At 41.5% G+C, this 27,983-nt stretch overlaps 1 protein-coding gene across 2 annotated transcripts in view; it reads right to left on the reverse strand.

Annotated features, from left to right (window-relative positions):
* Positions 1 to 4,446: 4,446 nt before the first annotated feature.
* TSPAN14 (tetraspanin 14) overlaps positions 4,447 to 27,983 on the reverse strand; it is a 43,036-nt gene continuing 19,499 nt past the window's right edge. The window contains exons 2-9 of one of the 2 annotated variants that reach the window (XM_039344145.1): positions 26,806 to 26,903; positions 17,579 to 17,629; positions 11,920 to 12,066; positions 11,447 to 11,617; positions 8,572 to 8,697; positions 7,296 to 7,340; positions 6,484 to 6,603; positions 4,447 to 5,514 (exon numbers count right to left, since the gene is read on the reverse strand). In XM_039344145.1, the coding sequence (XP_039200079.1) occupies positions 5,437 to 5,514; positions 6,484 to 6,603; positions 7,296 to 7,340; positions 8,572 to 8,697; positions 11,447 to 11,617; positions 11,920 to 12,066; positions 17,579 to 17,629; positions 26,806 to 26,886 (819 nt within the window). In that variant the 5' untranslated portion in view covers positions 26,887 to 26,903 and the 3' untranslated portion in view covers positions 4,447 to 5,436. The remainder of the gene's footprint in view (positions 5,515 to 6,483; positions 6,604 to 7,295; positions 7,341 to 8,571; positions 8,698 to 11,446; positions 11,618 to 11,919; positions 12,067 to 17,578; positions 17,630 to 26,805; positions 26,904 to 27,983) is intronic. The other variant, XM_039344146.1, reaches the window with a different exon arrangement.

The raw sequence follows: 27,983 nt of genomic DNA on the forward strand, positions 1-27,983 counted from the left end.
GTTGTATACATGCTGATAATTTGTCTAACCTTGATTTATACTTTGTAACTTTGAGAGCAACACACGCAGCACTCGGGTCATCTGTTAGTCTGTTTCTGGTGTCAGATAATTCAAAGCTGAAAACAGCCCACTCGCTCCAGAGGCTTGTTTTGGCTAGGAAGGGGCTTGAGAAATGGCTTTTTCCTGTGAAAAGAGCGAGGAGCATGGGCCCGCAGAGAGGGCTCTAAGTGCCCCCTCTGGCATGCATGCCATAGGTTCGCCACCACTGCCTTATACCATCCCAATCAAATGGTTGTCCAGTCTCTTTTTGTACAGGATGATAATAATAATGATGATGATGATGATGGAAGGGACCTTGGAGGTCATCCAGTCCAACCCCCTGCTCAGGCAGGAAACCATATACCATTTCGGACAAATGGCTATCCAATCTCTTCTTAAAAACTTCCAGCGTTGGAGCATTCACCGCTTCTGGAGGCAGGTTGTTCCACTGGTTAATTGTTCTAACTGTCCTTAGTTCTAGGTTGCTTCTCTCCTTGATTAGTTTCCATCTGTTGCTTCTTGTCCTGCCTTCAGGCACTTTGGAGAATAGCTTGACTCCCTCTTCTTTGGGGCAACCCCTGAGATATTAGAATACTGCTATGTCCCCCCTCATCCTTCTCTTCATTAAACTAGACATACCCAATTCAAGCAACTGTTCTTCATATGTTTTAGCCTCCAGTCATCTATTAATTGTTCTCACTGCCATATTTCCAGGTTGTATTTCCCTCTGATGAGCTTCCCCACATTGTCTTCTTGATCTGCCCTCAGGCACTTTAGAGAATAAGTCTTCTTTGTGACAGCCCCTCAAGTACTAGAAGACATTTGTCATGTCCCCCTTAATCCTTCTCTTAAGACAGGCTGCACCCACCTGTAGCTCCCTCAACCATTCATCATATGATTTAGGCTCCACATCCTTAATCCTCTTTGTAGAAGATCAAGGTGGCTCGCACAGTTTAGGATGTTGAGTTGGAGGTTAGCAAGCCTCCATTTGAGACCCAAGTGCTGATGTGGGTTGGGGTGAGCTCCTGTCTTTCACTCCAGCTCCTGCCAGGGATGTGAAAAGTCTTCTCCAGGGCAACAGTGATGTCATTGGCTAATACTTTCGATCTGGAAGCATCTCAGTGAGTGCAATGGGATCAGCTTCTTCTTCTCTGCATGCTTCCTTGGGTCATTGGCTAATACTTTCGATCTGGAAGCACCTCAGTGAGTGCAACGGGACCAGCTTCTTCTTCTCTGCACACTTTCTTGGGTCATTGGCTAATACTTTTGATCTGGAAGCACCTCAGTGAGTGCAACGGGACCAGCTTCTTCTTCTCTGCACGCTTTCTTGGGTCATTGGCTAATACTTTCGATCTGGAAGCACCTCAGTGAGTGCAACGGGACCAGCTTCTTCTTCTCTGCACGCTTTCTTGGGTCATTGGCTAATACTTTCGATCTGGAAGCACCTCAGTGAGTGCGACGGGATCAGCTTCTTTTTCCCTGCAAGCTTTCTTGGGTCATTGGCTAATACTTTTTATCTGGAAGCACCTCAATGAGTGCAACGGGATCAGCTTCTTCTTCTCTGCAAGCTTTCTTGGGTCATTGGCTAATACTTTCGATCGGGAAGCACCTCAGTGAGTGCGACGGGATCAGCTTCTTCTTCTCTGCATGCTTTCTTGGGTCATTGACTAATACTTTTGATCTGGAAGCACCTCAGTGAGTGCAATGGGATCAGCTTCTTCTTCTCTGCACACTTTCTAGGGGCTCAGCATCTGTCTCTCTTTTTTTTTTTATTGTGGTGACAATGACACATTAACTGGGTTTCCCAAAAGCACAGAACAAAGAATAATAAAGTTAGAAGGGAACTTGGAGATCTTCAGAATAAGAAAGCTTTCTCCTTTTTTTAGTGTTCTGCAATGGATTATGGTAAATAGACACGGGGAAATGGATGTTTTCAGAAATTTGAGTTGACCGAAGAGCTATGACACGGGACCAATGGCTGAAGACCAATATGTAATCCTCAGCCTAGTTGCCCCAGAAATGGAGATGCCCAGAACACACTTGTGATTCAGTACTGCTAGCTCTCAACCTCCTAATTCTGGTTTCCACCATTGTCACTAACATTCACCATGAAATGATAGCTGTTCCCAATTCCCATCATGAAGCATTTTTCGCCAACCCACATATCAGAAGCTGTCCTCCCTGGCCAGGGATATTCAGGAAACACAACACAGAGCTGTTTGTATCCAGCGAAAAAAACATCTGACACATTGCAGGAACAAGGTTTTTTTTTTCCCCTCACCTTAGCAACGTGTTTGCTTCATTAGTCCACCAAAATAGGGCTGTAAATTCCCAAAAAGGAGCACATGCTTTAAAACCAACTTTACACAAAACGGTAGCGCCTGGTGTTCCGAGCAGAGAAAAGATCTATTTTAGACAAAGAGAATTGTGTAAGCAGTGTAATTTTTATGGCGCCCAAAAGCTTTAAAAATATATAAAATGATACAAATTCAAGCTTCATATGGTGTCAAGAGATTATGAAAGTTGCATTCATGAAAAACCAGCCACAATGAAGAGTTGTAAAACTCAAGCCAAGTTAAGCACTTTGACACCCTGCTGGTTTTCAAAGGGTGCTGAAACCTGCATTTCTAGTGGTGTCCAAATACTCAACTTGGAGATTTACACATAAATAGAACACAGAATAATAGAGTTTGGAAGGGACCTTGGAGTCTAGTCCAATCCCCTGCTATCCTATACCATTTCAAATAAATGACTGTCCACTCTCTTCTTGAAAGCCTCCAGTGGTGGGACTACCACAACCTCTGAAGGCAAGCCATTCCATTAGTTCATTGTTGTTACTGTTAGGAAATTTCACTTAATTCCATGTTGCTTCTCTCCTTGGTTAGTTTCCATCCATTGTTTCTTGTCTTAAGTCTTCAGGTGCTTTGTAAAATAGTTTGACCTCCGCATCTTTGTAGGAGCCCCTCAAATATTGGAACACTGCTATCATGTCACCCCTAGTCCTTCTTTTCTAGTACCCAATTCCTGCAACCGTTCTTCATATGTTTTATCTTCCAGTCCCCTGATACCCAATTCCTGCAACCATTCTTCATATGTTTTATCTTCCAGTCCCCTGATCGTCTTTGTTGTTCTTCTCTGCACTCTTTCCAGAGTCTCAACATCTTTTTTATATTGTGGTGACCAGAACTGAATGCAGTATTCTAAGTGTGGTCTTACTAAGGCTTTGTAAAGCCTTAAGAGATTATTTGATCACCAGATACTATTAAACAGTATCTGTAGTCAAATCAAATTGGAAATTGTTGAATCAAATGTCTCCAAATCGGGACCAGATCTAGATCTAAAAGACCACTTCTACTAATAAATGTAACTCAGTTTTCTGAACTGGAAACCTGAACCAAACCGAAGATTTGAGTCCAATTGTAGCTGATTCAGCCTTAATGCTTAGACATTTTCTTAAAAGTATTCAAAGTGCTTCATGTCCCATGTAATTCTCTAAATACTCATATGGAAATAAGTCTAGTTAATAAGACTTTCTCCCAAGTAAGTATATATAGGATTATAACCTTTAGCTGAATGATGTACTGTAAAATTATTCTAATAATCCCTGATAGATATTGACGACATTGTCCCAAAGCTGTATTTCAGAGGAATTTAACTGAAATTACTGAAGAAACCTCTAAAGTATGAAAGCTTTGGCCATCAATTCCCCTGAGAATCGCAGATTAGCTGTCTGAAAAAAAAGTGCATGTTCCATACTACCACTCAACTGTATTTTTCACATTTTCAGAAGGAAAAAAAAACCTTTTGTCTGGTACCCACCAGAACATTTTCTTCCAAGTTGGATCTGCTCTCCATCTTGGACCTGCATGTCCTCAAATTTCTAGCCTACAGTTGGAGTTACAAATCCCCAACTTGGTAACCTTCTCCAAAGCTCTTGGAAATGCTAGATCAGTAAGACCTGAAGGAGCACAGAATCGGAACCCGTTTATGTTACAACAGACTGGGTGGGATGACACTCAAGCTTCCATACCTGAAGGCCTTCCAGTTTTTATGGGCAGTTCAGCTTTCAGAGAAGCAGTAAATATGAGATGAAACAAGCCACTGGAGGCATCATTCATGGCTTAGGTGTTCCAAGTTCCAAAGGCTTGTGGACCTTTTTTCAGGTGGAGCTAATGTCCAGTAAGTCTAAATGCTCCAATTATCCACAGAACAAAAGTAGGCCATACATACATAAGGCATCCCGTTTTGTTTTCTTCTTTCAAATGGGTCCTGTCAATGCATTTGAATGTTTCAATGCATCCAATTCTTCCTTCGTATTTAGGGAAACTAAAGGTTGTTTGAAATGCTACCGCAGGGAGGGAGGGAAATAGAACGCATTTTAGATCAATGTGTGACTATTTTTTTTTCTTTTGAGAAATATATTTCACTATATTTGGCCATGTCCATCAACAGATGTGATTTTGCACAACCGCTTCCTGCAACGTCAGCTATGCTGTAGGACAACAGATTCCCTTGTCCAAACCTCTATAAATAACAAGACCAATATTGCAAAAAGCCTAAAATGTAGAAATGACATCAGAATACAGTGAATGAAAAGAATAGCATTTGTTTTTTGTTTTGTTTTTTATAAATCCACTTAGGTAAAGATTTTTCAATCTGACGAGAGTCCTTCGGAAGCAAAGCCAGTGTCCTCTCCAGATCTCGTAGCTTCTCAAATGGATTCATTGGATCTGGCCTCCAAGAGGAGAACTCCCATCTTCTCTATCCATGAGGTCCAACCAAAGGATTAAGGAAGAGCAGGAATCCTTCATCCCCGCCCGTCCACACAACTCCGCAAACACGGCTTCCGTGTTTAAAAAAAAAACAAAAAACCTCACAAACAATATACTTCAATTTGTCAACATGCACAACATTCCCTGAACGCGTTTTTTTTTTTTTCAATATCAACATCGTCTCGCAGGTCTTCCCGTCTCCCCATCCTTCAGATATAATTATTTGGCATCGTGGGACTTCCCCCCCCCACCCCAGGCACTGATCGACATTTGGAATGTAACATTTTAACTTCAAAATAGTGTAAAGAAAAAGGAAATCAGGAAATAAAGACAGTAGTCCTGATCGGGATGCCACTAACAGGAAGTCGGTGTTGCACGCCCTGGTCTTCACCCATCAGCATGCAGAAGGCTGGAGGTGAATGTATCTCCTTCCAACAAAACCATGTTGAAAAACAATTCGCAAAACTTAAGAGCAGGAGGCCATCTGGCATTTTAACCAAAGACAAAGAGAGCGGCTTTACATTCTAGATGTGTCCAAGGTTTTCTAAAGCCTCAGAGATCCTTTCCTTTCCCTTTACAATCATGGTACAAAGAATGAAGATCGATTGGTCTTCCCAGGTAGTTTTTATCTTGGGAAATAGAAGCCAGACTTCACTGCATCGATATCAGAAATCAGCATCTTAGCCAGGTAAATCCCAAAAATCTAATGAAAAAGAGGGGAAGGGGAGAGAGAGAGAGAGAGATGGAGTAATCCAATTTAGAATAGATAACTGATTTTACAGTTTCCCCAAATAACAACAGAAAGCAATATTATCTCGTTGGCTCTTTTGTGTTCACAAAGGCACAAATGATCCTACTTTGGAGACATTAGGCAAACACCTAGTTTTCTGGAGAAGACTCTGATGCTTGGTGGGGGGAGGAGGAGAAGGAGGAAGAGGAAGAGGAGAAGAAGAAGAGGAGGGGGAGGGGGAGGGGAGGGGGAGAAGAAGGAGGAGGAGGAGGAGGAGGAGAAGGAGAAGAAGAAGAAGAAGAAGAAGAAGAAGAAGAAGAAGAAGAAGAAGAAGAAGAAGAAGAAGAAGAAGAAGAAGAAGAAGAAGAAGAAGAAGAAGAAGAAGAAGAAGAAGAAGACGAAGACGAAGAAGAAGAAGAAGAAGAAGAAGAAGAAGAAGAAGAAGAAGAAGAAGAAGAAGAAGAAGAAGAAGAAGAAGAAGAAGAAGAAGGGGAAGGGGAGAGTGAGGGGAGGGGGAGGGGAGGGGGAGAAGAAGGAGGAGAAGGAGAAGAAGAGGAGGAGGAGGATAAAGCTCAGCTTTATTTCACCCTTGAATGAAATAATTAAATGCTCTAACTTGGTGTCCCCCTGTAAGAAAGACACAATCGTAGCGGTGCTCAAAATATCAGGCTTCAGACTATGTTCTGGGCAAAACTTCACACCAGGTCCTCTTTCCAAAGCCTCTTTTACACTCAAAATAATGTTAGAAAATCCCCCACACACACACACACACACAAAACCCATTTGGCCTACAAAACAGGACGCGTTGTGAAGTTTTCAGCTCAAACTCGTTTGGAATGAAATGTTTTTCAGACAAGCTCTGGTGGATGAGGGGGAACAAGGCTCAACCCTCAGCAAGTTGGGAAACGCACACGCGTCAATATGTAGTCTGCAGCCACTGACCTGCAACAGTGAAATCGCAACGAAGACGCCTGCAACGATATAAATATTTCTGGGCAGCCAGGTTTCCAAGGCAGCGATGCAGCCCTTCGTGAAGATTCGCTCCTCCCAATGCGATAAAGACTACAAGAAGAAATGGAGAGGGTGAGGGAGAGGACCCAGAGGAAGATTAGTACATGGATGGAGACCCACAGCTGAAAGCCAGCTGGATCCTTACGAGGGCATCCAAAGCGCTAAACAAAAGTGGTGATTTGCCCCAGTTCTGATCATCACAAGGCTCAAGGAACCAATTTGTTAAAACACTACAGGTTTCTGATGCTGCTTCATTTCACCAGTTGTACAAATAGACAGCACACCACACCAGCATGGATGTAAGAAGTCTTCCATACTTTAAGTCTGTGCTGAACCCAAATGACCAAAAGATCTACCCATTAGCCAAGATGCTGGTGATTTGGGAAATAGAACTAGAAATTGAAATCAACTCCTTTCCTACATGGGGATTAACATGTTTCATCAGCCAATCATTTGCCTCCTTCTTCTTCTTCTTCTTCTTCTTCTTCTTCTTCTTCTTCTTCTTCTTCTTCTTCCTTCTTCTTCCTTCTTCTTCCTTCTTTTCCTTCTTCCTCTTTCTTCTTCTTCTTCTTCTTCTTCTTCTTCTTCTTCTTCTTCTTCTTCTTCTTCTTCTTCTTCTTCTTCTTCTTCTTCTTCTTCTTCTTCTTCTTCTTCTTCTTTCCAAGAGCTCCTATCTTCCACAGAACACTGGGCTGGTAAAAGGATGTGAGAAATGAGGAAATGAAGAATGAGGAAATACTCACCATATTTCTGATGTCGTAGCCACACTGGGTATTCACCACATTTTGCTGAAGAGAGAGAAGAAAAGGACTTGACATAACTTTTTACAACACTTCAGAGGAGAGATTTATTTTGCCTTCCCACCAAGGGTTCTCAACGGTGCTGTTTTTGCTCCAATTTTCCAACATAGCAATAATAGCCATAGCACTTAGACTTATATACCGCTTCACCGTGCTTTACAGCCCTCTCTAAGCAGTTTTACAGAGTCAGCCTATTTGCCCCCAAGAATCTGGGTCCTCATTTGACTGACCTCGGAAGGATGGAAGGCTGAGTCAACAGCAATAGCACTTAAGACTTAAGTAGTGGAATTTTGCTTGCCTTCAGAAGTTGTGGGTGCAAAGAAATTGAAATAATATAGGCTTTCCTGCCGGAGCAGGGGGTTGGACTAGAAGACCTCCAAGGTCCCTTCCAACTCTTATTATTATTCTGTTATTCTGTTAAAAGATAGTACCTCCATTTATTGCTGACTAGAAATCCCTTATGAACTTTTTCCATGAAATATTAACAGGAAAAAAATGAACTCCTGATTTATAGTTTTTATGATCCGACAGCACAGATGATAGAAAAAGGAATTATTTTGTGTAACCGTTGAGTAAATTTATAATCGTTATTTATAACTGCTATAAACAAGATTGGGAACTATGCATTTTTCTATTTTTTTCCCCCTTTCTTTTCTATTTCTCTTTTACTTTCTTCCCTTTTTTTTGCATTTTCTGTTTCTTTTCTTTCGCTTACGTTAGTTTGTATTAGTTTTTATCTTGGTTTTTTAAAAAAATAATAAGAGATTTTAAAAAATGCACAGAATCTTAACATTCTTTGGGGGGAGGGGACGGGCAAATGCTCAAGACGTAAAAGATAGGCCTCGTCCTTCGAAGCATAGGAAACACTTCCCTGCACCCCAAACCTGCCATAAATGTAGGGACAGAAAAACAGAACAGAATAATACTAGAGTTGAAAGGGACCTTGGAGGTCATCTAGTCCAACCCCCTGCTCAGGCAGGAGATCCTATACCATTTCGGGCAAATGGCTGTCTGGTCTCTTCTTAAAAACCTCCAGTGTTGGAGCATTCACAACTTCTGGAGGCAGGTTGTTCCACTGGTTAATTGTTCTCACTGTCAGAAAATGACTCCTTAGTTCCTGGTTGCTTCTCTCCTTGATGAGTTTCCATCCGTTGCTTCTTGTCCTGCCTTCAGGCGCTTTGGAGGATAGACTGGGACAAGAAGATGGCAAGTAGCTCACCGCAGGATCTTGGATGCAACAGGAGAACGGGACTCCGCATCTTTCCCGACTTTTGCTCACACTGCTACAGTTGAAATAAATGTTGAGGTTCCAATCGTTTGGACCCTGAGCACCGCAACACTGGTTCTGCAGGAGAGAAAACAAAAGAAGGAAAAGGCATTGGAGCATCCGATGGGCACAACAAGCGCGGAGAGAGGCCAGGAAGAAGCTAAGCGACATCAGACAGCTTTAAAATTGCGGTTCATTCCAGAGCAGAAGCCTAGATTAAAAAAAATTAACACAGCGTCGTAGGAAAAGTAATGAATCAGAATACAGCTGGAAGGGACCTTGGAGGTCTTCTAGTCCAGCCCCCTCCTCAAGCAGGAGAATTTATACCATCTCAGACAGGTGAATGTCCAATCTCTTCTTAAAAACCTCCAGTGATGGAGCGCCCACAACTTCTGAAGGCAAAGAGTTTAACTGGTTAATTATCCTCGCTGTTAGGAAGTTTCTCCTTAATTCCACGTTGCTTCTCTCCTAGACTAAAAATGAAAGTTTTTAAGAAGAGACTGGACAACCATTTGTCTGAAATGGTATAGGGTTTTCTCCCTGAGCAGGGGGTTGGTCTAGAAGACCTCCAAAGTCCCTTCCAACTCTATTCTATTCTATTCTATTCTACATTCTACATTCTATTCTATTCTGCATTCTATATTCTATATTTTATTCTGCATTCTATATTCTATTTTGCATTCTATATTCTATTCTATTCTATCTATTCTATTCTATTCTGCATTCTATATTCTATTCTATTCTGCATTCTATATTCTATATTCTATTCTGCATTCTATATTCTATTCTATTCTATTCTATTCTATTCCATTCTATTCTATGCATTCTATGTTCTATATTCTATTCCATTCTATTCTGCATTATATATTCTATATTCTATACTATTCTATTCTCCATTCTATATTCTATATTCTATATTCTATTCTATTCTGCATTCTATATTCTATTCTATTCTATTCTATTCTATTCTATTCTATTCCTATTCTATTCTCAGTTAAAACAGCACTGGAAAAATGGTTAAGAGAACTAAAATGTGGCTATTTAATCTTTTGTTATCTCACTGTCTACTGGCGGGTTGCTACGGAAAACACAAATCAGCCCTAACAGAGATCTGAAGAGATAGCCTGCAAGGGCTTTGGAAATTATGCTAAAGGTCATGTGAAATTAAACAGGAATCTCCAAGCTGCCCACCTCTGTGTTAGGAAGAAGAAAAGAGATTTGGAAAGGCAACTCAGCGGGAGAAAAAAAACTTGCACAAATGTGCTTCCCCCCTCTGTGGTCTTCTGACATTTGCTCATGTCACCTCCGCTGCCGTTTTCTCCTTGATCCAGGGCTTCCTTCCTGCCTTAGAGATGTGGCCTTTCTTCTAAGCAACGTGGAAAAATCAACAGGAAAACCATTTGGAACAGTGGTTCTCAACCTGTGGGTCAGGACCCCATTTGGGGTCGAATGACCATTTCACGGGGGTCGCCCAACAAGGCTGTCCGCCATTTTTTCCCCCTTTTCTTTGGCCACGCCCCTGGCACCCAGTGATGTATAAGTGGTTGGGCGGTCACCACAACATGGGGACCTGTATTATGGGGTCGCGGCATTAAAAAGGTTGAGAACCACTGATTTGGAACCTCCTTTCTGCATACGGGGACAGCTGCACATGCCAAATATTGGAAAGAAGAAGAAGAAGAAGAAGGAAGAATGGCGGCGTAAGGAGGCATACTGAAACTGAATGAGTTAGCAGAGATTGTGAAATTAATCGTGTCGACTTGAGACAAGGGTTTGGACAAGTTCATAAGAGATGGGAAGGTGTTTGTGGCGTTTCCGGGAGTTAAATGTAATAATGGACTGTCAACAGAGGACTTTGAAGTTTATTTTTAGGGCAGTGATTCTCAACCTTTTTAATGCCGCGACTCCCCCCAACCGGTCGTAAGTTGAGGACTACTCAACCGGTCGTAAGTCGAGGACTACTCAACTGGTGCAGCACCGTTTGCAGAATGGGACTTTTGGCGGGCTCAGCAGGGCAGAGACAGCCTGGACAATTCCTATTGACTTTTGAAAGCCAATAGAATTAGACTCTGTTCAAGAGAGTCTATTCTATTGGCTTTCAAAAGCCAATAGAATAAAAGGGAGTAGCACAGCTAAGGAAAAGGGGGAAAAATGGCAGATTGCGTTGTTTGGCGACCCCCGTGAAATGGTCATTCGACCCCAAATGGGGTCCCGACCCATAGGTTGAGAACCGCTGTTTTAGGGGTTAATAGTTACGGCTTTCTTACCCTGAACAGATATTGGATTGAGTTTATGGACAGACCATAGATTTATATATTAGGGATATCTGTTAAGAAACGTAAAATAGTGATTTAGCAAGCGTAGGTAGAAAATGCATAACTATTTGTAGACCCTTAATGCAAAAGGTGGGGGGAGGGCAGGCCTATTAGATTTCAGACACAGGTATCAGCATTCAACCAGGATGGAGGATAAATGCTTACTGTTAATTTTATATTTGTAATATACATTATTTTTGTGACTTGTTTGTAATCATTTTTTTAAAAAAATTGTATTTTTACCTTTGGGGGGGAAAGGAAGGATGGAAGGATGGAAGGAAGGAAAGAGGGAGAAAGAGAGAGAGAGAGAAAGAAAGAAAGAAAGAACAAAACAAGGAAGGAAGGAAGGAAGGAAGGAAGGAAGGAAGGAAGGAAAGAAAGAACAAAACAAGGAAGGAAGGAAGGAACAAAATAAGGAAGAAAGGAAGGAGGAAAGAAAGAAAGAAAGAAAGAAAGAAAGAAAGAAAGAAAGAAAGAAAGAAAGAAAGAAAGAAAGAAACCCAACAACTCACCAGTTTTTGCAATGAATCAATCAGGTTCTGCAAATCAATGTCATCTCTGTAGGCCTTAATGTTGTTTTTGAAGAAAGTCTCCACTCGGTCTTTCACCCAGTCCTGGAACAAGAACGCCAGCACAGCCAAGGCCAACTCTAGGATGAAAATGAGCACGATGGTCCCACAGAACTACAGCAAAGAGAGAAGAGAAGGAGACAAGCCACTTTAGGAAGGGGAAGAACGCTTCCATCCAAAACAGAAGAAAGCCAGTCGAGGGGTCCTTGGTGCTCTCTTGAGCCTGGCATCTAACGTGATCTTGATTCCATCCCTCTGTTAATGCAGCCTGGTACTGTGTTGGCTTTTTTGGCAGCTGCAGCACACGGCTGGCTCCTATTTAAATGATTGTCCACTGGGATAGGACAGTCCAGTTCTGTCAAAATGGTTCTGCCCCCTCCCCCCCAACACAAACACATCAGAATTCAGCAACTTACAAATTTCAAAAGGCAAATATTTTCCCGCAGGGCTCCCACGCAGCCAGCAAACCCCAGCACGAACATCACCCCTCCGACGAACAAGATAAGGAACACGGGATCAAAACCATGCAGGCGAGTCATCTTGGATAGATCAAACAGCACGCCCTAAAAGGGAACACAAATGAACGAGGATGAAGTCCTGCTGAACTTTCACGTGGGACCTACAAGGCAGACATTCCCAACGACAATCCAAAGTGTCGCGAGCGTGCTAGGGTTCCACAAAAGTACAGAAAAATGTTTAGCCTTTGACTACAAGTGCAAAATCCTATTTTCTGAGACCCTCACTTCATTTAATCTCTTTAAAATAAGTTTATGGGGATATAGCAGAGGATGCAAAATAATTCTATTGGGGGGGGGGGAAGATGGCAGGAAGAGTGGCCAAAGATTGTATGGTTGAATAAATGAATGAATGAATGAATGAATTACTCCACCAACAATCCCAGGAATTGTCCCCTTCAAAATAATAATCAATATCTTTGTAACATGTATCAGCTTTCTATAATCTTAACAGTCTGCAGATATGTTATACTGCAAAGTCAGAATTCACAATAGCTAGGAAACAGCTTGTTGAGAATTTGGTTCATTGGGAATAAAAAAAAAATGGTGGATTCAGTCTAGGAAGGTGGTAGATGACCCTTCCGCAGAGAAGTATTTGAATTCCAAAATACTGAACTACTGGGCTAAAAAAATAAAATCTACAAAAGGATATTTGTTATACAGTCTTTCATTCTGACCTTAAGTCAAGCTCAGAAAAGGAATTTTCCTTCCTTCCTTTCTTCCTTCCTTCCTCCCTCCCTCCCTCCCCTTCCTCCTCCATCCATCTTTTTACAAACAACATTTGTCAACAAATGAGCATTGCAAATCCAGGGAAGCTTTTCCCCTTCCAGGGCTGCATTAGGGGTATGACAGAATTCTTATTACACTAAAAGGTTTGTTTTTAATTTATTAATCAAATTTGCATAGCCATCCATCTCAGCCAAAGCAGCTCTGGGCTTACAGAAGCTCATTTTAATGCTGGATTGTGAATGCATCCAATTCTGTAACGGACAAATAGAAGAACTTGGAATAAGACTACTCAAAATGAAGTAAGTGTTAAAGCGAGATTTTTAAACAGGCAAATGGATTTTCAGAATAAAGGAGGAGAGGAAAAAAAACACGTTGCTTGCCTTGCCACAGGCTGTTCCCAAAAGGAATGTGTTTTTGCATTTCCCTTAGGCCAGGGGACAGATCTTATTTACTTCAATATTTTAAATCTTTGGTCCAAATAAAATGTGACTTAATATTTACTTCGGATTTTGAAGGGGGGGGGCTTCTAACAGATAATAGTTATCTCCGTGCACCCAAAAAGCACAGTGCAATAATTCTATTGCCACTGAGGTTCCACTTTCAGTCACTTTCCAAAAAAAGGCACAAAAGTGGGCCATTTCTCACATATAATTCTCCAATTCTGCACAATGGATGTTTTGCAAGAAACAAATTTACTGGAAATCACAACATTGTTCAAGTAATAAATCCAGAGTTTCAGCTTTTTGATCAGTGTGTCTTTGATGTGATGGCCAAATGTGGCTCTTTTAGGCTCATGCCTCTGCATGCATATTTTCCAATGAGACAAACCGAGACAGGAAAATCATTTTATTACAGTTTATCAGAATATTCAGACAAAAGGGATTCCACTCGTTCAAAGAGGGAACCCCGATCTTTAGCTTACAACACCTTTTATAGTTAGCATCACAAAGAAACATCCAAGAGGAAAATTGATTGGATAGGATAACAGTCACCTCCCCTTTGCATAGGAAATCAATTGCATGTGGTCAAGCATGTTACATATTTGCATCCCACAATATCACACATAGGTATTTAAGGTTTCTAATTTAGCAGAAATGGCTAAAATTTCTGCTTATTTAAAGGATCATTCACAAGAGAGAGATGTTATTGTATGGAGAAGATGGATAGAATATGTTCAGAAGAAATATGGAACTACAAAGTTTCATTTATTTTATGAGTAATGGATTTGTTTATAAAATTATGATGTTAAAGTTTGAAGAGAGTTAAGGGTTAGTATGATTTTGGTTATTGTATAATTAGTAAACTTAGTAAACTTAGATTATGTTTAATATGTTTGTATAACCCTGTACTTGGCTCTGGGAAGTGGGTTGGGGGTTAAATAGGTCAGATAAGTAGAAATAGTTTTATTGTATATAATATTGATGTTTCAATTTGGAGAGAGGAATTGCTCAGGCATTTCTCCTGGACTGTATCCGGAGTGAGAAGATAGGAGGAAGGGGAGAAGTAAGTAGGAAGGTTGAGGAGAAGGAGGAGAGGGGGAGAATGAGGAAGAAGAGGGAAAGAGGGAAGTGAGAGAAGAGGTTAGAGGGTGGATGCGGTTTGGGGGGAAATGGGTGAGCAATACCGAAAGTTGTGTGTATAAACTTATTCTATTCTTTATCTGAAGTACTCTTTATGAATGTAATGAAAAATTGAAAATAAAAAAAAATTACAATTAAAAAAAAATATCACACGTTTATTAAAACGAGGTCTGACGTCAGGAGAGGTGTACATTGTAAGGAAAAGGATTGTTTAGAGTTCACGAAAGAGATAAACCAGACCCCAATTTGTACTAACAAACTTGGTCTTATCTTCAGATCATCTCCAGCCTGTTTATCTCTTCAATTTAGGCATGCTAAAAGCTATTCCTAAATCCCTGTCTGTATTGTACTTGAACAATCAATCTGAAGATTGATCTTTTCAATTTAGGAACGTTAAAAGCCATTCCTAAATTCCTTGAATATTCTTTTGAGACAGAGAAAATAAGTCAAATGGAAACGCTAAAATAACTGTCTTAAGATATAAAGTTCATATTCGAAGTGTCTATGTTAACTGACAATTACAAAACTCATGCCTGTCGTTTGTCCCTCAGATGACAAACCAGGTTTATCGCTGGCCAAGAATCCTCAGCAAGCCAGCCCATCTGAGAAGGAGGAACTATAAGACGCCTCCACTAGATGGAACAAACGAGCTGAAGATGGTCCGGGCGTGTTTTTATTGCTGTTTGGAGCAGAGTTTACTAGTGTTTCTGTAGCAGTTTCCTGCTTCCGGGACAACAAAGCCAAAATAGCAGTTCATCTGATGGCTGTTTATTAACTAGCACTTATCCGCAAAGAAGCCATCAATTCTCCAGAGTTGCTTGTTGTTTTTTAGACACCTGGGCATTCAGCGTAAAAACAATCATAAAACACTCCGGGTTAGAATGAGCTGTTTTAAGCTGGGGAAACAACAGCAGAAAGAAAGGATGGGGAAGAGAGCAGAATGTCAGCGGAAATGGCTGACCTGACCCCTTGGATCTGGGAGGGAACACGACTGCCTTTTATAAAGGGCTGGAAACCCTTTATGGAGGTTTTTGTTGTTGTTCTTGTTGAAAATGGAGACAAATCCATTTCCGGATTTGCTGGTTAATAAGGGTTAAAAATGAGAAGAAGGGAACCAGGTTATGTTCTTTAGAAGTGGAGAAAGAGTTTGCAACATTAGTTTGTGGAGAAATGTTTTGGGGGAATAAAACTGCCGGAAAGAAGATAAGAAGTCACTTTTTAAAGCTTCTTTTCTTTCTCTTCATTTTCTATTGTTTTCAACTCTTTCTTTCCTTTCTTCTTCCCTTTCTCTCTCTCCTTTCTTCCTCTCTCCCTCCCTTTCTCTCTCTCCTTTCTTCCTCTCTCCCTCCCTTTCTCTCTTTCCCTCTCTCCCTCCCTCCCTCCCTCTCTCCCTCTCTCCCTTCCTCTCTCCTTTCTTCCTTCCTCCCCTCCCTCCCTCTCCTTCCTTCCTTTTTTCCCTTTTCTATACTGTTTTGTGTTGATCTTTTAACCTTGTGTGTTCATGGATCTGTGTGTTTGTGTGTGTGTGTGTGTGTGTGTAAAAGAATAAGCTGTCTGAGCACACTGTTCAGTGCAAAAATTACTTGGTGCAGTAAACCACCTAGACAGACCAAAATAGACAACCTATCTTCAGCCCGAACACACCCAATGAATGGAGACCGCCACCTGAGAAGCTTTTGGTAACACCCAAGTGGAGTCACCTTCTTCTGGGTGTCCTTTTAAGTGTTTGAAGACCATGATTACGTTCCTCCTTAAGTCTTCTAAAGGCTAAACATTCCCAATTCTTGTGTATCTTTAGAGAAGTTGGTTTCTAGTCCTCTGAACACCCAAACTATACTCCGTTGTCTCTGAACGTTCACTAATTCCATTTTCACATCTCAGAAGTGCGACTAGACACCAAGATAATCTATATTGGCCTGTACGTCCTCCAAAGAAGATTCAGAAATTATTTATTTGCTTACTAACAACAATGAAAGGGAAAGATACCAGAATTTGTTCCACAGGACCAAAGATTCTCTGTTTTGTAGGAATGTTGGTCATGAAGGACATACCCTTGGCGACTGGTTGTTGCATTTTTTTGTTGTTGTTTGTTTAAATAATGGCACCAGCTATACAAATGGGGGGGGGGTGTTTAGCAAACCAAAAAGGAAATGGGAACAAATCATGAAGCAACAAAGCATCCACAACTCCAGGAGGCAAACTCTATGCTAGGCTTTCATTGCCTCTTTGATGAAGTGATTAAATTAATGGATCAGGGAAATACGGTGGATATAGTTTACTTGGAATTCAGTAAAGTAATGGCTCTTTGGCCTTCCAGAGATGCTGAAATACCTCTTTTTCAAGTAGACAATTTTGAAAATATTTTTTTAAAAAGCTGCCTTCGCTGCCTACGAAGTACTTCAGCCAAGGCACTTTAATTTGCTTTCTATTGGCCTCACATCACCTCACGATGGATATCATTTGTGAATGCAATGGTTAACCAAAGGACACAAATTGGCCAGAAAAACATACTTCTGAGTTTAATGGGCAATGAAGTAAGGAGTTGTATATTCAAAGAACGTGGGCCCGAAAACATGAGCCTAGTCATGGTTTAATGAAACCTACTCATAGGAAAACATGGTTAAAATCCTTACAAATAGGTACTCCTAAACTTAGAAGGGCTTCATTTTGAGGCATTTATAGGGTTATACCAGCGGTTCTCAACCTGTGGGTTGGGACCCCATTTGGGGTCGAACGACCATTTCACGGGGGTCGCCAAACAATGCAGTCCGCCATTTTTTTTCCCTTTTCCTTAGCTGTGCTACTCCCTTTTATTCGATTAGCTTTTGAAAGCCAATAGAATAGACTCTCTCGAATAGAGTCTAATTCTATTGGCTTTCAAAAGCCAATAGCAATTGTCCAGGCTGTCTCTGCCCTGCTGAGCCCGCCAAAAGTCCCATTCTGCAAACGGTGCTGCACCAGTTGAGTAGTCCTCGACTTACAACCGGTTGAGTAATCCTCGACTTACGACCGGTTGGGGGGAGTCGCAGCATTAAAAAGGTTGAGAACCACTGGGTTAGATTAATCTCTGCGTTCCTGAATAAAGAACTGATTTCACATCCATGAATAAAATCAGCATGGAGACAGACACATTATGTCATGTATTCCTTTATTTACCAGCCTTTCTAATCGAGCTCTCTAAAAATAGACATGTCGTATTTCTAGGAAAGAGACTAAATCCTATGAGGTCTAAAAGATCTTATTTTGCTTACCTTTTCACTCCATGCCCAAAGACCAGCTCCAAGGAATGCCACGCCAGCTAACTAAGAGAAAAAGAAAAACATAGATATTACTTTGTGCGCCCAATGCACAAGTCAGAACATGCATGTGTAAAAGCTTCTCCGTGTGATTTCTCTGTAAATGTTGTAGGTCTATGATGCATGTTGTTGGGAGGGGGGGGAAATAACATGCCTTAGCAAATTTGCACCAACGAAATCCACACTGAACATTGAGTTGTCTCATAAAGGGATAATACAATCACTGAATGCTAGATAACCTGGCTCAGATCTCTCAACAGTAGTGACAAATAACCGATATCCATTCTGGGGATTAGAACAAAAAGGACAGAAATGAAACTCACCACGTTATAAAGATTGTACAAAGCTTAGGATGTGGAATATTCTGGGCAACCAATCTCAGGAAGACTACTCAGCTGTATGAAAACGAGCAAGAGAAAGGAAGCAAGTAGCAGGGCTATATTACTATTATCTTTCTCTTTCCTATTGCCTTCACCGATTAGTATCATGGTTTTATCACTTCGTGGCTTGTATGTACACTGAGAGCTTATGCACTGGAGACAAATTCCTTGTGTATTTGTGGGAAGTCAGCCCCCCACCCCAGAGAAGGAAATATTAAAGAGGCAGAAAAGCATGCCCAGTTTTTTCTTAATAGCCCCAAGTCTCCCTCCCCCAGGCACAAACCAGCTCTGTAGAAATGCAGATGTAAATAACCCAGGAAAGTTGGAGGCCCCCAGCTAGAAGCTTAGTAAGTAAGACAAAGACCTAAAATCTACACACCCCACCCAAACTCTAAGTTTCACTCACAGATGCCAAAGGACACACTCAGACTCAAGTCAAAGGTCATGCCACAGGAACAACTCCAAACAAAAGGCTCCAGAGGGTATAAAAACCCACTCTCTACATGTGCTCTCTCTCTTTTCTTCCAGAGCCATCTTTCTGTCTGGCTCTCCTCTCCAATAACCTGCAACCTTCTTTCTAAAGCAGTTGCCATGTTGTTTATTCCCGGCTTGGACTGAACCATGATGAAGACTTTTCCTTCAACAGTCCAGTCACATTTGGCCAATAAAGAATATTCTAATTCTAGCCAAAGGAGTGAAGCTTGCTAATTGCAAATATGTGGGTAGGAAGGAAGGTTTCCTGTGTCGAGTGGGAGTCAGGCAAGGAAATGGTGACATTAAAAAAAGAAACATTAGATTATCTAAAAAAACGAAGAAGAACAAGGACTCCATCTGGTCGTTGAAGGCGCAGGAAGAGAGGGAAGTCTCGGGGACCAGACAACAGATCCTACTGAGTCAATTCTTCTGCTATTTTTTTTTAAACAAATGCCATTTTCACTTTCCAAAGACCAGGAAGACAGCTGAGCTAGCAAGTTAATGTGGCCTCCCTCAGCCCTCTTATCTGCTGCTGACTCCACAAGACTATTGGGAAAGAGAAACTCTGCAAGCAAAGATATCAGCATGGCTTGTCCAAGCCTACATCTGCTCAAGCTGCCTGCATGCAGGCCGAAGATTTAATCTTCAGCTACAATTCTCTGGAGCTATAAAGTGGGGGAAAAGATAAGACAGAAGTCTAGGGGGTGTGCAGAAACAATTGAAAGCATTCGGACGCCATCTCAACATTCCCAAAGTTTTCTGAGACCCAAACGACTCTTTCAACTTCAAAAAAAAAAAAAAAAAAAAATGATTCCTTGAGCAAAAACAAGAGTTTCCCAAGTTAAGAATGTTTCTAGAAGGGTTGGGATACTTCATGCAAGATGAAGGAACTGATTCAAGCTCAAATACTACAAAGTCAAAACGTCATGGCAATCCCAACATATGTATAAATTGTTGTTGTTGTTTCTCCAGTAATCACTTTTCTTGAAGGGTGATGGAAGGGGGGAACATATTAATACCCAATGTGAAGAGAGAACTGTGAGTAGCTGATGGCAAAATGGTGTGGACCTGTCAAAGAAGTAATCTATACTTTTACAAAATAATAAAATAAAATAAAATAAAATAAAATAATAAAATAATAAAATAAAATAAAATAAAATATAAAAAGTAAATAAAATAAAAAATAAAATAAATAAAATATAAAAAGTAAATAAAATAAAATATAAAATAAAATAAAATATAAAAAGTAAATAAAATAAAATAACATATAAAATGAAATAAAATAAAATATAAAAAGTAAATAAAATAATATATAAAATAAAATAAAAGTAAATAAAATAAAATAAAACAATATAAAAAGTAAATAACATAATATATAAAATAAAATAAATAAAATAAAAAGTAAATAAAATAAAATATATAAAATAAAATAATATATAAAATAAAATGAAATAAAATAAAATATAAAAAGTAGATAAAATAATATATAAAATAAAATAAAAGTAAATAAAATAAAATAAAACAATATAAAAAGTAAATAACATAATATATAAAATAAAATAAAATAAAAAGTAAATAAAATAAAATATATAAAATAAAATAATATATAAAATAAAATGAAATAAAATAAAATATAAAAAGTAGATAAAATAATATATAAAATAAAATAAAAGTAAATAAAATAAAATAAAACAATATAAAAAGTAAATAACATAATATATAAAATAAAATAAATAAAATATAAAAAGTAATTAAAATAAAATATATAAAATAAAATAATATATAAAATATAAAAAGTAAATAAAATAAAACAATATATATAATAAAATAAAATAAAATAAAAAATAAAATAATAAATAAAATAAAATAAATCCTTTGAATCCAAAATCTATTTGCTGAGGAGTGTGTTAAATTGGATCATTCTACCTCACATCTTTGTTTTCTGTAGAAGAGAAGTTTCTTATCTATTCTCCTTATAAGAGGAATAAATACTAGTCTATCAAAGGGAAAGCACCACAATAGAAAACAGCAAATGGGGGGGAGGAGAGAGAGGAGGAGGAGGAGGAGGAGGAGGAGGAGGAGGAGGAGGAGGAGGAGGAGGAGGAGGAATACAAACAGATGATGAGTAAATAGGTAGGCAGGTAAGTAGGTAGATAGACCTACTTTCAGATAGGACCGGGACCGCTTGTGTTAGAACCAATTTCCCCCACTAACCAAGAGTAGGCATTGAAATGCAGTACACCCTTTATTTTTCCATCACACTGGCGCATGCTCCGCCCTCTGTCTGTTCAAAGGAAGTTTATTTTGAGCTCAAAACAATCAGCACAGCAGGGCACCATTTCTGCTAATTCACTGTTGCGTAAAGCCAGAGAGGGAAACAGAATTTTTATGTGAGAAAATACTTAGGGGTAATTTCAAAGAGAGACAGAGAGAGGAATATTCAGACTCCGAGCTCAGGTCAGGGAAATCCAGGGGTTTAATGCACAGTGTTTAACTGTGGCTACTCCGGAATCAAATACCATGGCCCAGATGAAGACCTTCATAAATTAAATGCCATTTTTTTTTACGTTTCTATTGTGTTTCTATATAAGATAACAATGGATAGAAACTAACCAAGGAGAGAAGCTACCTAGAACTCAGGAGAAACGTCCTGACCGTTAGAACAATTAACTTGCCTTCAGAAGTTGTGGGTGCTCCATCACTGGAGACTTTGAAAAAGAGACAGGACAACCCTTTGTCTGAAATGTTCTAGGGCAGTGAGGGTGAACCTTTTAGAGACCGAATGCCCAAACTGCAACCCAAAGCCCACTTATTTATCACAAAGTGCCAGGGCCGCATCAGCATTGTCGTGCCCTCAGGGGGAGGGGGGGCAAGGAGGTGCCTCTGAGTGCCGCCTCTGGTACGGAAAAACCAGGGACGTAAAAATGTCCAAACACCCAACACAACAAAGCTCCTTTGAGTTGAGTTTCACTTCTGGCGGATTCAAACCCATCCATGCAGGATTCTTAGAACAATATGGAAGGGATTTCCTGTAGACCAATGGCAGAGCTCCAAATATCATCTTGAGGGCCTACTATCCAAACATCTAACTTTCTTGAGAAGTCTATAGTACTGGGAAAGATGGAAGGAAAGAGAAGATGACGGTAACCAACAGCAAGAGGGATGGACTCCATTACAGAAGTTGATAGATGCACCTTTGGAAGACTTGAAAGACCAGGTCCAGAACAGATCATCCTGGAGAAGATCCATCTGGGTGATCACTAGGAATGACCTGACTTGATAGAGCATAACCAACCAACCAATCAATCAAGTTATGGTGTGCCACCAAGTCTCAATCAATAAGAGTGTTTATAAATGTTGCACACAAGGAAAGAAACATTACCATCCTTCAATGGCTGGGTATTTTATTATTCAATGATTTCCTCTTAGCTACTGTGAGGGACACCAAAGAAAGCTCTGCTTTTAACAGCTCCTTCTTCCTTATTCTTCACTCACACAACTGTGACTTGTGCCACCTTCCTTCAGAAGCTGCGCCTCAGTGCTCTTGATGACACAACAGAAGAGACTTCAGTTCAGTCTGGAAAACACCAGACTTAGAGTGTCTCTTATTGCACAGACAAAGATGAAACTGTATCCTTCTGCCAATCAAAGGACAAAGCACAATGGCAATAGAACTTTGAGCTGTCTCTACGGAAATCAAGTAGCTATTCATACAGGCCAGACTGTCGCCCCTGGGAGATACCAGTAGATCTGCATGTTCACAAAAGTGGAAGCAAGCTGGAATTGCTCAAATGGGTGGATGAAGGGACAGGATGCAAATCCAATGGCTGCATCTTGTCCTTTCCAAGGACAGGTTCCACATTCAACTTGTCCTTTTATGTCCTCCCTACAAGGCTTGTAGAGTATCAAGAGAACAAGATCCATCCTTCGATTGCTTCATGGAATATATATATAAAAAACAGTAGAGCAGAAATTACCTTAGAGGTGGGGTTTTAACAATATATTTTGCATATATTATGTGAGGATTCTAGCTCTCTGGACAAGCCTCCAGTGCTGAGAAAGATGAAAGTAAGAAAGAAAATGATGTGTAGATGACCAGGCTGAGCCTGAGGGAGGGGTCAAATGTGTCATCAGTCTCAAATCTCTTTGTGCTCACAAGAGGTCTAAGTCCAGCCCATCTTGAATTCCATTGATTCTTGTCTACTGTCGGGCCCTGCGAGGCTATCGGAGCATGATAGAAACGCCCTCCGGTTTATGGATCTGTCCCAGTCTCCTGCAAGCACTTGTCTCCGTCTTGGTCAGCCGTCCTCAGAGTCCCAGGGGTGTTGCAGCCTTCTTATGACATCATCACTTGGTGCCTCCACAGCGGACGAAAGAGCTTCGGAGCCTCGCAGAGGCCCGACAATAGGCAAGCGCATGGCCAGATGATTGTCAGCAGGCGCATGGCCAGATGATTGTCAGGAGGAGTTAAGGGCGCAGGGGCATGTTATTTATGTTTTGTGGCCAGATGGTGGTTTACAGGGTGTTGGCTCGGTGGGGTTGGTTTCACTGGGGGCATGGCGGGCAGGTCCATTATGTAAAGACGCTGAGAACAGGCGGTTCCCAGTGCCAACTTTTCTCAAACTTCACTTCTTCAGTAAAGTTCGTTCATCGTTCCTGTTTGTGGTTTATTTCTTTGTTACGAAACACCAGGCTAGGATGGTGTAACAGTAAGTTGGCACTGGGAACTGCCTGTTCTCAGCGCCTTTACATAATGGACCTGCCTGCCACGCCCCCAGTGAAACCAGCCCCACCCAGCCAACACCCTGCAAACCACCATCCGGCCACAAAACATAAATAACACACCCCTGTGCCCTTAACTCCTCCCGACAACCATCTGGCCATGCGCCTGCCAACAATCATCTGGCCATGCGCCTGTTCACAGTCCTCAGTCTATTGTCGGGCCTCTGCGAGGCTCCGAAGCTCTTTCGTCCGCTGTGGAGGTGCCAAGTGATGACGTCATAAGAAGGCTGCAACACCCCCGGAACTCTGAGGACGGCCGACCAAGACGGAGACAAATGCTTGCCAGGAGACTGGGACAGGTGCATAAACCAGAGGGCGAAGAGGTGACCGGTGGGGTTTCTATCACGCTCCGATAGCCTTGCAGGGCCTGACATCTACTACCTATTTGCTTTGAGCATTAGGAATTCAGATTCTTGTAGAGAACTTTAGTTAGCAATAAACCTATATACAGTTTCATTTGAACTGCCACTTCCTGTGCTTGACATGATAACTGTCAGGGTGGGAGCTACATATATGTCAGGGCAAACCTCATTTCAGAAAGTAGAAGAACTAGACAGTTCAAAGGTTTATGGAGTTCTTTGATTTGCAGATGGAATGGAATGGAATGGAATGGAATGGAATAGAATAGAATAGAATAGAATAGAATAGAATAGAATAAACAGAGTTGGAAGGGACCTTGGAGGTCTTCTAGTCCAACCCCCTGCTCAAGCAGGAAACCCTATACCATTTCTGACAAATGGTTGTCCAGTCTCTTCTTAAAAGGTTCCAGTGTTTGAACATTCACAACTTCTGGAGGCAGGTTATTCCACTGGTTAATTGTTCTCACTGTCAGGAAATTCCTCCTTAGTTCTAGGTGGCTTCTCTCTTTGGTTCATTTCCATCCATTGCTTCTTCTCCTACCCTCAGGTGCTTTGGAGAATAGCTTGACTCCCTCTTCTTTGGGGCAGCCACTGAGATATTGGAACACTGCTATCATGTCCCCCCTCGTCCTTCTCTTCCTTAAACTAGACATACCCAATTCCAGCAGCCTTTCCTTATATGTTTTAGCTTCCAGTCTCCTAATCATCTTTGTTGCTCTTCTCTGCACTCTTTCTAGAGTCTCAACACCTACATCTACATCTACAGTTTAATCTTTGTCTGAGCAATTGCTTGTGGTGATAAATACACTTTGGGAAGACCTAAAGGAACAGATCAACGGGAGGTCTACCTACAGTATGTGATTGCTCAGCGGTGACACTGACTCGATGGCAATTGAACAATTCAATCAATCAATCCAATATTTCTCCCAGCTGGAAACCTGCCAGTCTGTTCTTAAGGGATCATAATTCAAAACTAATAAAGGGAATGGAGGACGTTTTTTAGCAAACTATCCTTCACCAAGTATTGGAGGTGCCTTGTCTGCTGGTTTCAAGCTTCATAAGGACTGAGTCAGCCAACAAAAAAAATCGGCAGAATATTCCCTTTAAGAATGATTATTTCCTTAGTGGAAGTCAGGAAAGAAGCTAGCTGAACTCATAACCCTGACAGAGAAACATGATTTAGTGGGACACGGGGTTCCTACATTGTGTGCAATGCTTCAGATGTGATTCCAAAAAAAATGTCTTTAGGGAAATGCAAGAGTTCACACTTAACACCTGTCTGCAACTTTTCTAAACAGCTTTATCTTTTCTTAGAAAATGCATATTACTCTTTGTCCTTGGCAGCCATTGTGTGATGATTAAAGGCCCGGAGACGAAAATATATCAAGAACGGTTGTAGGATTTGGGAATGGCCAGTCTAGAGGAAAGAAGGACCATGGGGGACATGATAGCAGTCTTCCAGTATTTGAGGAGCTGCCAATAAGAGGAGGGGGTCACATTATTCTCCAAAGCACCAGACAGCAAGACACGAAACAATGGATGGAAACTAATCAAGGAGAGAAGCAACCAGGAACTAAGGAGAAACTCCCTAACATGGAGGACAATTAACCAGTGGAACAGCTTGGCCTTCAGAAGTTGTGCGTGCTTCATCACTGGAGGTTTTTAAGACCAGACTGGACCGCCACTTGTCTGAAATGGTATAAGGTCTCCTGATTGATCAAAGAGTTGGACTAGAAGCCCTCCAAGGTCCCTTCCAGCTCTATTTTGATTCTGATCCTAAAATAGCTAAGGTTGCCCATTGTTAGCCAAGAAAGCATGCCACAAAGCAAACACTGAGACTGCCAGAATGAAATATGAGCTCCAGGACTGCACAATTCTACTGCCAGTAATATCAGATCTGGATTCGATCCGCAAAGTTCCACAAAGTGATGGCCATCTGGATGGAACGCCAGATGGAAAGCTATGTCCCCTACAGTTTCCTCCCCTCTCCGTCCTCCCAGCTGACAATGGAAGGGTGGGCTTTCTAAACTGCTTTTAAATCTATTTTAGGACAGCCGCTAGGATTTGCGAATTTCCTGATTCAAAATGAGGATCTTTCGCTGCTCATTTTCAACAATTACGCCAGCAAAATTCGAACGTACGGAAGAGGGAGGCTAACAAAAGCAAAAAGACATCTCCATTACGGGGCGCTCCTCTGCTTAGGACCCACGATGGAGCCCCCCCCAGTTTCCATGGTTAAAACAAGGCAGATGTTAAGTGAGCTTTGCACCATTCTACGACCTTTTCACCACACAGTTGTTAAGCGAATCACAGCCATCGTTAAGGGGATTGTGCGGTTGTTAAGCACATCTGGCTTCCAGCTGGTCAGAAGCTGGCTAAGAAGATTACAAAGTGTTGTTCACGCGATCCTGAGACAACGCAACTGTCACAAATGCATGCCAGTTGCCAACTTTTGATCACGTGACCCTGGGGAGGCTGGTGTGAAAATGATCACAAGTCCCTTTTTTTCAGTGCTGTTGTAACTTCAACCAGTCACTAAACACATGTTTGTGAGTCAAAAATTACCTATATGCCTTCCCAGGGCTACTGCCCTTAAGTTCATAGGTCTATTCTTGACAAACTTGAACAGCGGGCCCTATCCAAAAAAAGAGAGAAGGAGCAGGAGAGGAGGAGGAGAGAGAGAGAGAAAGGGAGAGAGGTAGAGAGAGAGAAGGAAGGAGCAGAAGAGGAGAGAAAGGGAGAGAGGGAGAGAGAGAGAAGGAAGGAGGAAGAGGAGAGAGAGGGAGAGAGAAGAAGCAGGAGAGGAGGAGGAGAGAGAGAAAGTGAGAGAGGGAGAGAGAGAGAAGGAAGGAGGAGGAGAGAGAGTGGGAGAGGGAGAAAGGAGGAGAGGACGAGGAGAGAGAGAGAAAGGGAGAGAGAAGGACAGAGGGAAAGAGAGAGAGGGAGGGATAAGAAGCAGGAGAGGAAGAGAGAGAGAGAAAGAGGGAAGGAGCAGGAGAGGAGGAAGAGAGAAAGGGAGAGCGGGAGAGAGAGAGGAAGAGGGAAGGAGCAGGAGAGGAGGAGGAGAGAGAGAAAGGGAGAGAGGGAGAGAGAGAGAAGGAAGAAGGAGCAGGAGAGGAGGAGGAGGTAGTGTGTGAGAGAGACAGAGACAGAGACAGACAGACAGACTGACAGACTTGGGACTTACCCAGAAGATGATGTTGTAGCTGAAGAGGAGATATTTATACCAACAGCTGATTTCAGCAGAAGCATATCGGTAGTAGTGCATCTTTTAGAGGGCAGCAACTGTGCAGAACCAGGGAGAGAGAATTGCCGGTTAGCAAGGGAGAAGTCACTGGATTCTGTTTATGTAGCTATCCAAGTAAGAGCAGCACGGTGGCCTAGCAGGGAAGACGCTCGCCTCCCACTTGGAAGGTTGAGAGTTCAATCCTAGGCAGCAACAGATATTTCTCTCCTAGCCTCAAGGAAATATATATATATATCTGCTGTGTACTCCACATAGGCATCAGGAAGGGCAGCCAGCCAGTAAATGCTCAGATCCGTATAGCTGCCTTGACTTTACCCTAGATTAAGAGATTACAGGAGTCATAAAAGGGAGTTTTGTGTAGCTATCCAAAAAAGGTTCAAATTAGTATATATTTCCTTGGGGAAAATATAATATTCTGCCTCTTTTTTAACACCCCCCAAAATATGTCCTTCTCTAGGAGGGTGGGTGGGACTGACTTTCTACAGTATCTTAGAAACCCTCAAGGCATTGCTGGAAGTAAAGTCTTCATCCTGGTTCATCCAAGCCGGGAATAAATAAGCAACATGGCGACTGCTTTGGGAAGAAGGTTACAGTTTATTGAAGAAGCAGAAAGATGGTTCTTGCAGGAAAGAGCAGAGGAGAGAAGGGCTGCGCACATGGGCAAGGGGTTTTTATACCCTCTCTAGCTTTTTGTTTGGAACAGTTTCCTCTTCCTGTGGCATGAACTTTGAGGCTATTTCCTGTGTCACGTATTCTGACCTGAACCTAGGTGTACCTCTCTGGTATACTTGATGGTAATAGGTTTGTCCTATTAGGTTACAAAAGTCATATCCTGCTTCTCTGGTGATGGGGCTAATGACTTAGAGCAGACATGTCAAACACAAGGCCCGGGGGCCGGATGCGGCCCGCAAAGTGGTTTCATGTGGCCCGCAAAGCCATCCTGGAAGCAGTGAGGGAACAGCCCCCACTGCCTTGGCCCTGGCCCAGGCCAGCCGGGAGCCAATGTACAATTTTGTGGTGGCCATCTATGCTGAAACGCATTCAGTCTTAGCTCCACAAGACCGTCTAGAAACAGCAAGGAACCAGCCCCTGCCGTGTCGGCCCCACCCCCCTGGGTG

Source organism: Crotalus tigris, unplaced genomic scaffold, assembly GCF_016545835.1.
Source record: "Crotalus tigris isolate CLP2741 ecotype Arizona unplaced genomic scaffold, ASM1654583v1 scf7180000017892.488125, whole genome shotgun sequence".
NCBI lineage: Eukaryota > Metazoa > Chordata > Lepidosauria > Squamata > Viperidae > Crotalus > Crotalus tigris.